This window comes from Squalius cephalus (genome assembly GCF_949319135.1).
Source record: "Squalius cephalus genome assembly, chromosome: 6".
Taxonomy (NCBI): Eukaryota; Metazoa; Chordata; class Actinopteri; order Cypriniformes; family Leuciscidae; genus Squalius; species Squalius cephalus.
In genome coordinates, this window is record NC_137127.1 from 16,079,875 (window position 1) to 16,093,480 (window position 13,606).

Here is a 13,606-nt window from a genome sequence, read left to right on the forward strand (position 1 = left end):
AATGGAAAGGTGTTATTGTTAACCTGCCATGGGAACTTTCGGCTCAGAGGGGACACTGATACCACCCTTGCGAGGAACGCAATAAAAAAAAGATCACGTGAGGACATTTGAAGTGGTCCTCAATATTTGAAAGGCATTTAATTCAGTAAAACCATGTTTGGCATAATATGATAATGTCAACAAGTTTCTGTGATGGTTAGAGTATAGTAAATCGCATTTTCATAGAATGAAAACCATTATGTCTTTGAGTGTTCCTCATGTGGTAACATTTAAATCAACATTGTTTAATACAAATAAATAAAATAAAATAAATAATTAAAAATTATTTTGGGGATCAGCTCAAGTAGAAATTGCTCCTTAAAGTAACAAAAGAACATATTCATAGTATTCTACAATAAACATTACCATGAAAACTAGCTTAATGTTATATTAAGGTGCGTTCCTTATATATTTTATCTAACTTATATTGGAAGTGAAGAGTGTACGTTTTCTTCAATCCTACCTTAAAGGTGCATTGTGTAATATTTAGGAGGATCTGTTGACAGAAATGCAATGTCATATACATAACTATGTTTTCAGTGGTGTATAAAGACCTTGCTTAATGAACAGTTATTATTACCTTAGAATGAGCCATTTCTATCTAGATACACCGCGGGACACCTTACATTGAAATGCGTCAACATGTTTCAATGCAGTAGCCCTAAACGCGTTTCATCACAATGTTGTTCTTCATGCAAGGAAGCAAGCTAAAGTCAGCGAATAAAACACTGACACGATGAACAAGTAAGAATGATATTCGCAATAACATATCGTTTTACTGAATAATTAAGTAAACCTAATTTATCTTTGTAAAAAAAACTCATTGCTTAAATTGGCTACTCTCTGCTGTCTCAGACAACATATTTTCCTGTCGGCCACCGTAACTTCTGTTGGTTGCAATTCACAACCTCACCACTAGATGCTGCTAAAAATTACACAGTGCACCTTTAATATACAGACATAACTTCTGTACAAGAATACAATTCTTATGCTGGATTCTCAAAAACTGTGAAGCATCCCGACCAGCCCAACACAAGAAAATTGGCTTTGTTGTAAAAAAAAAAAAAAAAAAAAAAATGGTTTGGCCAATCATTGGAAGGTGAATATTTTCCAAAAAAGCTGTATAAACAAACAAACAAATAAATACATATTTTTGCTGTATTTGTTGGAGTCAATAGTGCCACTGAAATCCCACAACTCATCTTTAAATAAATATAAAACCAATACATTCTTGTTTTGTTTTAGTAACTAATTAAAAAAAACCTGCAGAATTCAGTCTCTAAATTATGTAAAGACACTAAACAAACAAATACATACTCTCCATGAGTAATTACTTCAACATACCCACATGCATTTTAATTCAGAATTCAGCAAAAGATGAATCAGCCAGACTGGTGACAAATGTTCACAGGTGTGAGGTGCTGGAGGATATTAGAATCAGTCTTGGCATTTCACCAAATTGTGATTGCTCAGATCAGCCTACATACATCACAAACACACATGCACTCTCAGAGCAAAAGCACAAACACACACACATGCATATTCCCTCTCTCCATCTCTCTTTGTCTCTTCCTTTATTGTTTTCCACACAAACAGTGTGTGCATGCCTGTAGGTGTCAGTGTTTGATACAGCGAACAGCTCTAGACGTCTGTGTGCATCTGTGTTGGGGCAGATGAGAGCTCTGGGTACTTAAGAAGCCCCCTGTGTTTGTGCATGTGTGCGTGCTGGATCGAGTGTGTCTGTCGCCTGACAGTCACACACACCGCGGTTCATATAGAGCTCAGCTTCCACCAGCCAGCTAATGAGGAGCTGTCAGTGCAATTAGAAAGCTGGCAGAGAGAGAAATGGCTCACTTTCATACAGCCATCTGCCCTGACTGTTAAACCTCTCTCTCTCTCTCTCTCTCTCTCTCTCTCTCTCTCTCTCTCTCTCTCTCTCTCTCTCTCTCTCTCTCTCTCTCTCTCTCTCTCTCTCTCTCTCTCTCTGTGTCTCTTTCTAATTACAGAGGGAGGCTGGAACGAGCTCTTTCATTTAAACACTCTTACTGTGAATTCACTCTTGACAGCTCACTTCATCACGAACACCAATCGGACGGGAAGAGTTGTAATGTTTTAACATAACCGCATCGTTAAAAACAGCCACCTTGCATTATACAGTCTGCAATTATAATAACACACTCCATCAAAACACTGAGAATCTCATAAACAATTTACTCTAACTTAGAGCAACAAAAAGTGGAGGAAAGTACAGTATATTTACACGCAGAGAAGAATATGAGTGATCAGTGGTTCACGACCCAAAAATGTTCTGATAGGGTCACTGTCAAACAAAACTATACAGAAATAATAAAATGGAACATCATGCATAGTTATTATAGCAAAATAAATAGTCTCATCAGCCTCTGAAAGAGGACATAACATTTCCTATATCTGTTGTTAGTATTAAAACTGCATATCTAATTAATTTCTACGATATTATGGTGCAAATTTGGTATCACTTGCCAGCATGGATGTTCTCATCCTCAAAACAATGAACAAAACTAAGCAAGGTGAAAATAATTTATTAAATAAATTATGAATTACAATTGGTATTGCGGTTGGTTACTGAAGCAAAACCACTGCGATCATTTACAATTGTAAAAGTTAGATTTAAAATGATTTAAAAAGAGTTTTGGCTGTATTTTTGGCATATGAAATGCAGGTGTTGCTAGCAGTTTAAACATTCCCACCTGTGCATCCAGACAAACGCATTCAGCCCAAAGGTTTTGCAAACACACACACACTCAACTACACATGCCTGATTTAACCTGTGCATGAAACTCAACAAATAAATCACAAAATAGTGTGATGCATAATATGTCTCAATCCTAAATACTTTCATACATATGTCCTTCTAACTTACTGCTATGAATTAAACTGTAAAAAAGAAAATAAAGAATGCTTTGTAAGGCAACCTAAAAAACATGTAATTTATGTGGGAACAGCTAAAATAATCAATGATCAAGTTAAATATATTTGTTTAATATTACTGAATTAGGTTATACCAACAAAAGTAATATTTAAGGGTCAGGTCAGGCAGAAATAGTGCCTTTAACTATTGTGCAGATCCACTTTTTAGGGTTAAATGTTGCAAATAAAAAAAGAAAGAAAGAAAAGGGCAATTTTTTTACCACTTGAAAGTTGTTTTTTTTTTTTAATCATAAAAAAATGTATCATAATGAATCATCTGGTTGTGCTGCTTCAATCTGTCATTTCACCCCTTGGCACCACCCGAACACAAAACACCATATTACTTTTAATACCACCACTCTAATATTTTAGTTATTAATAATGAAAGCAAATTAAAACCTAAAACTCCATATGTCTCCAGCTCGTTTTCATGCTTTCAAAAACATCTTTCTAAATTACCCACCATGCATAATTAAACCATGTGAATCATATCAATGAAATATCCCCCAGAAGCATCCAGAACCGTACGCCAACTCCAGACAAGAAAGCATCTCCAACACAGACTGAACCTATCAAACTTTAACAAGCCAAAAGATCTGCTCTTCTAAGATTCCTCAATCATTCTGACTGATTTTGGATTTCTCTCCTTTCCAGAATCCCAACAGCAGGAGGTGACTGACCTTTATACGAGAGTTTGAGCCGGGGTACGTTGTTCTTGCTCCTCTGTGCATCGGTTCCTCTCTCCGGCACGCCGAGTGCCCACAGCAGCAGTACAATCCCCCACAGGTAGTCCATGTTCTTCCCTGTCTGCGTGCAGTCCCGTGGCCTCTGGTAAACACTGTGTTTCAGCAATCCAGTCCTTCGGAACGCCACCTGAGGATGGAGCAGGTGTGTCTGTGTGTTGAGTAAGTCAGCGCGTGTGAACCACACAACGATCACATCTCTCCTGGTGAAGCAGCCACAGCCTCAGGAGAGGACCATGAGTGTCCACACCACTCACTGTTTCACTTTCAAAGTGTGTTTGTTCTGTTCCTGTGGTTGTTTATCTCCTAGATGTTGTGAGCTCTTCCTCTCTGACTTTTAAATAGTAACTTGGCTGAGACTAAACTCAACTGAAGCTTGGTGAAGCCCTAGGCACTCTTCTGTTGCTCTCTCTCTGTCTCTCTGCAAAGCTCAGCGCGCACACAGTCTCAGCGCAAGACTGAGAGAGAGCAGAGCCAGCTAAGACTGTGTGTGAGAGAGAGAGAGAGAGAGAGAGAGAGAGAGAGAGAGAGAGAGAGAGAGAGAGAGAGAGAGAGAGAGAGAGAGAGAGAGAGAGAGAGAGAGAGAGAGAGAGGGAGGGCTGTACTTCCAGTAGAGGATCCTCTAGGTATACTGTTTTTTCCTACTTCCACATCCCACACACTAGGGAAGCTTATTTCCGCCAGGGGGGAAAATAAAAAGAAGGTAATTGCAAGTGTATATCTCACAATTCTGACTTTTTTTCTAAACTCACAATTCTGAGAAAAAAAGTCAGAATTGTGAGTGATAAAATTCTGAATTTATCTCTCAAAAAGTTTTCTTCTCAGAATTTTGAGATATAAACTTGCAATTGAAAAAAAAAAAAAGAATTGTGAGATGTAAACGTAATTGTAAGGGGAAAACATCAGAATTGTGAGATAAATAAGTTACAATTACCTTTTGAATTGTTTTTATTCTGTGGATGAAACAAGCTTCCATACACAAACACACAGTCGCACAAAGTTGCACTTACTGGCATGTGTGGAGTAGTAGAAATTTTAATTTATTTAAATATTTTATATCATAAAACTCACAATTGGGCAAGAACATTGTGAGATAAAAAAGTGCAATTACCTTTTTTGCATGGCGGAAACAATAAAACAAAATTGAGATATGTAATCTCAGAATTCAGAGGAAAAAACTAAAAGTTGTGAGATTTTATTTCACAATTGTGAGTTTATAACTCGCAAAAAAGTCAGAATTGCAAGATATAAACTTGCAACTGTGAGATAAAAAAAAAAAAAAAAAAAAATCGCAATAACTTTTTTATTTTTGTATTCAATGGTAGAAAGCAAGCTTCCATAAACACACACGCATGCACGCGCGCGCACACACACACACACACACACACACAAAGTTGTACTCAATCCATAAGAATAATTCTGACATTGGAGGGCAAGTGAAGTAGTAGAAATTTCCTAAAATCACTCATATTTAAACTCGCAATTGCGCAAAAAAATTGTGAGATACAAATTTGCAATTTCCTTTTTTCCATGGCGGAAACAATAAAATTGTGCTATGTAATCTCAGAATTCAGAAGAAAAAAGTAAAAATTGTGAGATTTAAACTTACAACTATGAGATAAAAAGTCACAATAACTTTTGTATTTTTTTTATTCAATGGAAGAAAGCAAGCTTCCATAAACACAGACACACACACACACACACACACACACACACACACACACACACACACACACACACACAGTCAAAGTTGTACTCACTCCACAAGAATCATTCTGACATTGGAGGACATGTGGTATAGTAGATATTTCCTAACCTCACTGTCAAGGTTTCACACTGTCACAGAACAAATTTTACGTCCTACTCGAGACATTAGGAAGTTGTCCCTTCCTGTCCATGTCTCGCACTGTTCTCTGCCGCCCAGGAGTCAAAAAACACTAGCCGAACTCCACCCTCACACCAGACGTTTATTTTTAGCACGTCTCCTCGTGTGAGGTAGGAGTGTGGCAGGAAGGATGATATTCCATGTTTAAAGAGAGGCTGGTCAGGGAACTTGTGGAGTTAAAGGGATAGTTCATCATTTACTCACTTTCTTATTTCATACTGGTCATTCAGCTCCAAAAGAACCGTATAAAAGTATCATACAAGTTGAACCATGTAACTTGTGTTTAAGACGTTATTCACTGATAATCCTCTCCTGTGATGGAGCTGACTAATCTCATTTGCACTTTTTAATAAAAAAAAAACAAAACACCTTTAATCCACACAACATAAATATAAATAAATATTTGGGAAACAAATACTTTTATTCAACGAGGAAGTATTAAATTGATCAAAAGTGAAAGTAAAGGCATTTATAATGTTGCAAAACATTTCAATTTCAAATAAATGCATTTGTTCCTATTCATCAAAGAATACTTGAAAAAAAATGAGCACGGTTTTCATAAAAATGTTAAGCGGCACAACTGTTTTCAAAATTAATAATAATTACAAATGTTTAACTTTCACTTTTACCGACCCCAAATGTTTTGAAATATACAAATAAAAATCACATTTTTACTTGTGTTTTGCTTGAAAAGAGTGCCTGGGACATTCTTTCTCTTTTCACATCCCACAGAAGAAAGAAAATAACAGGGAAAAGGTGACATTAGGGTGGGTAAATGATGTGCATGTTTGATTGGCACCAGTTGCTTTGACTCCGCCCACTCCACCCCAAAACCACTGACCTCATTATCTGTGATTCCTCCCCCACAAAACACACCTCTTCTAGAAGACAATGGAGCAGTCCTTTCAGCTTGATCTCTTTTTAATATCCCAGAGCCATGAATCTGCCTATTGTAACACGATAATGTTGAACTACAGGCCACCAGACTTCTCTTCATATTTCTGTTTGGCACAAACCACACAGGGCATGAATACTTCAGTAATTGGGATTTAATAGGTTTTGACAAACAAGCTTGCGATTGACAGTACAGTCCAAAGCTCTCAGCAACTGATGTCATATGAGAGCAAAGAGACAGAACACTGGGAATATCTTACATTACATGATATAATTACCTTCTCTGGAGTATTAAACTGGTCAAAAAGACTGTAAAACTTTATTTATATATACATATTAAAGATTTGATATTGTTTTTTTTACATTTTTTTTTACAAGTCTCGCTTTCCAAGGCTGCATTTATTTGGTGAAAAATACAGTAAAACAGTAATATTGTGAAATATTATTACAATTTAAAAGAACTGTTTTCTAGACAATAACAAAATGTAGAATCGTATCTGGAGTTAATGCCCATTCACACCAAGAACTATAACTTTAAAGATAATGTTAACAATAACTTAGCGTCCACAATAGCGGACGATATTGTTCTGTTTATTCTAAACATGTTGTTGTCTGCAGCTTTAAATGCTCAAGCTCTTTAAAATCTGGTGGATTCTGATTGGCTGTCAATATTTTTATTGTTCATCAGCTGGGGGAAAAAAAAACATTCTGAAAGTGATTCCAACATTATTGTTTCTCTGTTCTATTATCTGATCTGTTATAGTTGTAAGGTGTGGACTCTATTCTTTTATATTTAAAGCGATTTTTATTTTACAACTGTATCTTTATCGTTATAGTTTTAACTTTTTGCTAATAGACAACACAATGTTTTGCTGACTGTTTGAATTTAAATGTGATTTTGTCATAATGAGAAATGGCAGCTGTAAGAATAGGCTGAGGAGACTAAACTCTGTTTAATTCAAATTGATGTGGAGTCATGATAAAGTAGCAAGTGTTTGCCTGCTATATAAAGGTTTGGACAGAGAGTCTGCTAATGGGTAAATAATGAGGCAGGCATGCAGAGCGAGAGCGGCAGTCTGCCAAGTTAGTTCAAGTGGTGTTCAATTTTCATTAAAGTTGCCTCCTACAACAGTGAGCTCCCCACTGACTCCCCATCTAATTGATGTCTCCTCCCAGCGAGACACACAAATTCAAGCAATTGAACTTCACACCTAAATATACACTTCAGATTTTACTACTGAACTAAATAGGCTTAAATTATCTATCTATCTATCTATCTATCTATCTATCTATCTATCTATCTATCTACTATCGTGAACCATATTCCTGCATGACTCCAGGGTCCAACTATTACACAACATAATTTAATGCCACTCACTCACACAAGGCCAGCGTGGCGTCATACAGTGTTGTGGTCTTTTCTAGCGAATCTCACATTGGAATCAGATGACCAAGGGCCTGAGGTACATCTTAATATCAGATGGGAAGGATGAATGTCTATGGAAAGCAAACAGAGTATGCCTGTAATTCTGTTTCAAGAAAAAAAGGGACATTCGTTGAACTTTTCTGCCTTGCATGTCTCACAAATGCTGCACCAGTAAATAGGCATAATTTTAGATTCTGTGTCAAAACATAAATATTAATAAAAGTAAAATAAAAATTTTAAACTTGGTGTTTAATGCAAAATCAAGTTTGGGGTTTATGGGGTGTCGGTTTGAGGTACTACCTGCAGTGAGGGGGCTTGCTGAGTCCTTTTTAGGGATACTCGTCCATTTTTGTGCCTCAACTGGCACTCAGCTCTTACCTGTAGCTCTATGAAGCTGTATCATGTGCAGTGGCCACGCCCCGGTTAATTGTCTCGGAAATGGGCAAACCCTGGTGAGGTTAGCTACCAGGTCAAAAATCCGCTGTGAGTTTGGGATTAGCCTATTCCAGCATGTGAAGACGACATCAGCAGAGGGGGCAGAAGACGTTAACGCTTGTGGTAAGTGAAGGGCATGGTAAGGCTCATAAGGAGTCATGGCCATCCACAGAGCCTGAAGAAGGATGGGCACTGCCAGGTTTTACATCACAAATGATGATAAACAGCTCTCCAAATGCCATACAGGTTCTTCCGTTGCCTGGGAAAACCAAGACCCTGCTGTCCGCTCCTCACCAGGATGCGATAAGTATGCTACTGGTAACCAAAGAACAACAAGTCTTCGTGGTAGAAACATCTTCACCACAGCTACATTGGAAAGCCTGTACATTGCAACAGATGGCCATGCTTAAAGAGCTTATCCATGAGATGGACCAGTACTCCTGGCATCTCTTCAAAACTAAATGGAAAGACTTCTGATATATGTCAACAGATGAAGGCCACCTGTTTTTCTACAGTGGAGAATCTGACAGACACATGAACTGTTAGTTTTCTTGTACATAAAGTAGGGGTGTCGAAATTAATCTTTTCTACGATGCATCGCGATGCAGACGAGGACGATTCGGTATCGGTTCAGTAATAGATGATAATGTACCGATTATAATGTACTGATGCTTTTCTGACATAATTTGTCGCGTACGTGCTTTGTTGCGGTAGCATACAATGGCAGAGGGAGGCAAGTGCGAGTAATTAAAAATGCTTTAACTACTTTAAAAGCCTACATCTGGGCACATTTCGGCTTTTATGAACAACCTGGTAAGCACGACCTGGAGAAGACACACGATGTGTGTAAATCATGTCACACACAAATAAAATATGCAGGGTATAATACCACTAACTTGAGAAACCACGTCAGCCGTTTTCACTCCGAGCTGTTAACGCCTGTCTACTGTCGTGGATGAATGGCAGCTATCACTTATAGTATTTACTTTTGTGTGTTCTAAATGCTCCTGTTGTCTTCTTTGCCCAGACTTGAGTTTTGTTTGATGTTTGATACATTCAAGAAGTGTGTTTTCTTTGAGCAGGTAAAATTAAAGGTTCAGTTCATATATCTGACTGCTTGTATTTATTGACAAAATTGTATACATGTGAAGTAAAATTGAAAATTGAGGATGCAGTGCATCGTGATATTGAATTGAACTGAATCGATGACATGATAATCGTAATCGAACCGAACCGTGAGACCAGTGTAGGTTCACACCCCTAATATAAGGACAGCAAGAATACTGTACTAGGCTGTCAACCAATCTCAGAAAAGCCTATTACCATCTGCCTCAGTGCAACACTTTTCAACATTACGGTCATCCAAGCCTATGCACCCACCTCGGATTACAGCAAGGAAGACATAGAGGAGTTATACATCCAGGTGGAAAATACCATCGACAAGGCTCCAAAGAAAGACATTATAATCATTAAAGGTGACTGGAATGCCAAGGTGGGAGTTGATGGATAGTCAGACTAGAAAGGCACCTGCACAAGAGCTTGCAACCCCAAGGGAGAAAGGCTACTGGAGATTGCCACCTATAACAACTGTATACTGGCAAGCACACTGGGAAACCACAAGAACTCCCATAAATGGACATGGCATGCACCTAATGGAATCCACCACAATCAGATCGATTACATCGTGATCCCACAACATTTCAACAGCAGAATAGAGCAAGCACCATTCCAGGGGCAGACATTGGAAGTGGCCATTACTTAGACATGATGAACTTCCATGTATGTTTCAAGAAGACCAAGTAGTAGAAAAATCCCCGAATCAAGTCTGACTTGGAACAACATAAAGATCCAGCAGTCGCACAGAGTTTCCCAGCCTTCATTGGTGGAAAGTTTGCCTCCCTTCTCATTTTAGAGGAAGACGTTGAGACCCTCACTGCTAAATTCTCATCAGCCACGACAGAAGCAGCAACTGCAATACTGATAAACTATTGATGCAAGTTGAAGCCGGGTCACTGATGAGATACTTCAGCAGTGTGACAAGACGTCAGCTCAAGAAAAAAATAAGCCACATCGATGGCTCAAATAAATACAAAGAGGCCAACAGGAACTTTGAGAAGAGCATGAAGATCAATGTCAACAGTATACAGGACAAAGCAGGAAATTGTCTAACAGAGGAAAAGGAGATCAGGAACATGTGGACTGAGTATTTCTCTAAGCTTTATAACCACCAAGATAAAGGAGACTCAGAGATACTCGTTGGAACCAGTCTAGGAAAGGAAGATGACTTCCCCATTCTCCGTGAAGAGGTGGAAGCAGCGATAAGATCACTGAAGAACGGGAAGGCGCCCGGAATCGACAACATCCCGACTGAACTCATCAAGGATGGAGGAAGCATTACCATCGACATGCTGATGAAGATATGCAACAAGATCTGGCAAGCAGGTCAGTGGCCTTCCACATGGACCCAATCGCTTATATTAACACTACCAAAGAAAGGCACCCTTCAGCATTGCCAAAACTATTGTACTATCAGTCTCATCAGTCACCCCAGTAAGGTAATGCTCAAAATCCTGCTCAAGAGACTGAAACAACAGGCAGAAAACATTATTGCTGAAGAACAAGAAGGCTTCAGAGAAGGAAGGTGCACAGTCGAACAAATCTATTTTGTGAAAAGTACCAGCAACATCAAAGACATCTCTATCACGTCTTCATATATTTCAAAAAAGCATTTGACAGGGTGTGGCATTCAGCCCTTTGGAACACCAAGAGAAGATTCAACATGACAGAAAGCTTGTTCTCACCAGTTCAAATACCTTGGTGCTATGATATCCAATGAGGGATCCAAAGAAATTATGGCCAGGATAGACAATCACACTTTGCCAGACTGAAGCCAATATGGAGGGACAAGAACATCACCTTAGATTAAAGCTCAGACTTATGCATATTCAAGTTCTGGTTATCTCCATCATCCTGAATGCATGTCAATCGTGGACACTGATGGCTGAGCTAGAGAGGAAAATTCAGGCCTTTGAAACACGATACTTTCGAAAGATTTTGGGCACCAGCTACAAAGACCATGTGACCAATGGGGAAGTGCACCACACCATTAGGCAGCATGTTAGGCCCTATGAAGAACTCCTAGCAACAGTCAAAAGAAAGAAATTGCAGTGGTATAGACATGAAAACAGATCCCTGGCTTGTCAAAGCCATTCTCCATGGCTGAAGGTACAAAAAAGGAGACCAGGAAAAAATGGGCAGACAATATCAAAGAATGGAGATGAACTGAGATTAATTATTTTCAATCCTTCTTGTCTGAGTCATAATTAATATCAGTGGTTCTAAAACTTGATTTTGCATTAGACACAAAGTTTCACATTTTAAGTTTTTATATTACTAGGCCCTATGAACTGCATAGGCCCAAGCAAAATTATTGACATGACAGACCGAATAGGAAAGTTTGTGTCTCTCATTGCTATATGCATAAAATAAAGTCCTTTGGAAAAGCATGGAAGATCCAGAACTAATTCTCTTTCAAATAGACTCAGTGATCTGAAAACTGAAGCTCCTGAGAGTTTGTATATTCAGGCTGGAAGAAAAACCTTCATCTGGAAGATCGTTTGGTTATTGCTTATTGTCTTTGCAAAGTAACCCAGCCTGATTCTTTAAACCCTCCCAATCTATGTATCGGGCCACATCATGGACTAAGGACCAATTCATGAAGCCATTTATTTTAACTTTTTTTTTTTTTTGGAAAGAGATTAATCATTTTATTTAGCAAGGATGCAGTAACTTGAATAAAAGTAACCATAAAGGCTTCTACATTGTAAAAAAGAAAAAAATATATATATATTTTTGAACTTTCTATTCATCAAAGAATCCTAAAATATGTATAAAATTTTCCACAAAAAATGACTGAAGTAGTGAAGCAGACCGAAAACTGAAGTAGACCAAAGACTGGAGTAATGGCTGTCGAAAAATCAGCTTCTCCATCACAGGAATAAATTACATTTTGAACTATATTAAAATAGAAAAAAGTTATTTTAAATTGTAATAATATTATGCAAGGTTAATGTTTTTCATTACACACATAATTTACATTACACCAAAGCTAAAAAGTTAAACAAAATACTCTTACACTGAACATATATCAACAGGTTATAAGAAACACTAATAAAACGATTCATTATTTGGAACCAATCCTAAAGGGGTCAAACAAGGATCCAACTGGATAAACTGAAAAACTAAACTGGAAATTGTAGTTTCAGCTTATCCAATATGATCTGATTTGATTCTGAGCAGATTCATATAATCTTCTTTCGAATGGCTCCAAATAGGATAGAAATTCCAAAAGCATTCCTTAAAAAAAAACTGACTAAGAGTTGCTAATGAACTATTTACAAATTGATCCAAATCATTTGGACAAGTTCAGTTAACAAGTTTGAAACTAACAGCTCAAAAACACTTATTTCATAGGGTGAGTTTAATCATGGAGTTCTTGATTAAATATTCTTCTTGCTTTTTTAATGGTCTATTAACACACACAAAGTGAAACCACAGGGAACATGAATATCCTATATACTCGGCATTTATTAATACAATACAAAACCCTCCATCAGCCCACACAGAACCCCCACCATCCATTCAACCACAAAGACAAAAAGACATGCCCACACCCACTCTAATGCCCACACCTCTATCATACCTCCATTACCCTCTCTATACCCTTTCAGGCTCCATCCACCCTTCCTGGCCCTAGCTCTCGACCTCCACCCACTACTGACCACTTGGGTGGAGTGTTCAAGCCTCATCTGTTGAAAACACTCTGGGAAAGTAATCCCATAAATGAGGCTGTTTAGCTCAGCCATTTGTCCAAAAGCCCACGCAGAGTCTGTCCTGGGACTGTGGGACCTTGTGACAGGTGTGAGAAGATGCATATAAGGCAGTGTGAGTCATGATAAAAGAAGAAGTGAGGAATTATGCTTTACCTATTCTAATAACGGTAGCATAAGAATTTCTAAATCCTCACAAACACTGTTTTACCATACTGAGGGAATCCAGCTGTGCAATCAAACTTCACTTTTAGAATAAAATAAATAAATGAATAACAATCAAGCAGCAGTTGAGGAAACTTAATTAACCTCTTCACCTTCATGGTAGCATCCCAAAAAGTAAAATAAAATGGTACTAATATGGTATTTTGACATGGTACAATGGTAAATGTCATATCACTTAAAA

General features: G+C 38.0%; 1 protein-coding gene across 1 annotated transcript in view; it reads right to left on the reverse strand.

Annotated features, from left to right (window-relative positions):
* Positions 1-13,606, reverse strand: part of sema3ab (sema domain, immunoglobulin domain (Ig), short basic domain, secreted, (semaphorin) 3Ab) — a 102,942-nt gene that overhangs the window by 39,158 nt on the left and 50,178 nt on the right. Inside the window, exon 4 of the mRNA XM_079874281.1 lies at positions 3,669-3,861. Coding sequence (XP_079730407.1) covers positions 3,669-3,861 — 193 coding nt within the window. The remainder of the gene's footprint in view (positions 1-3,668; positions 3,862-13,606) is intronic.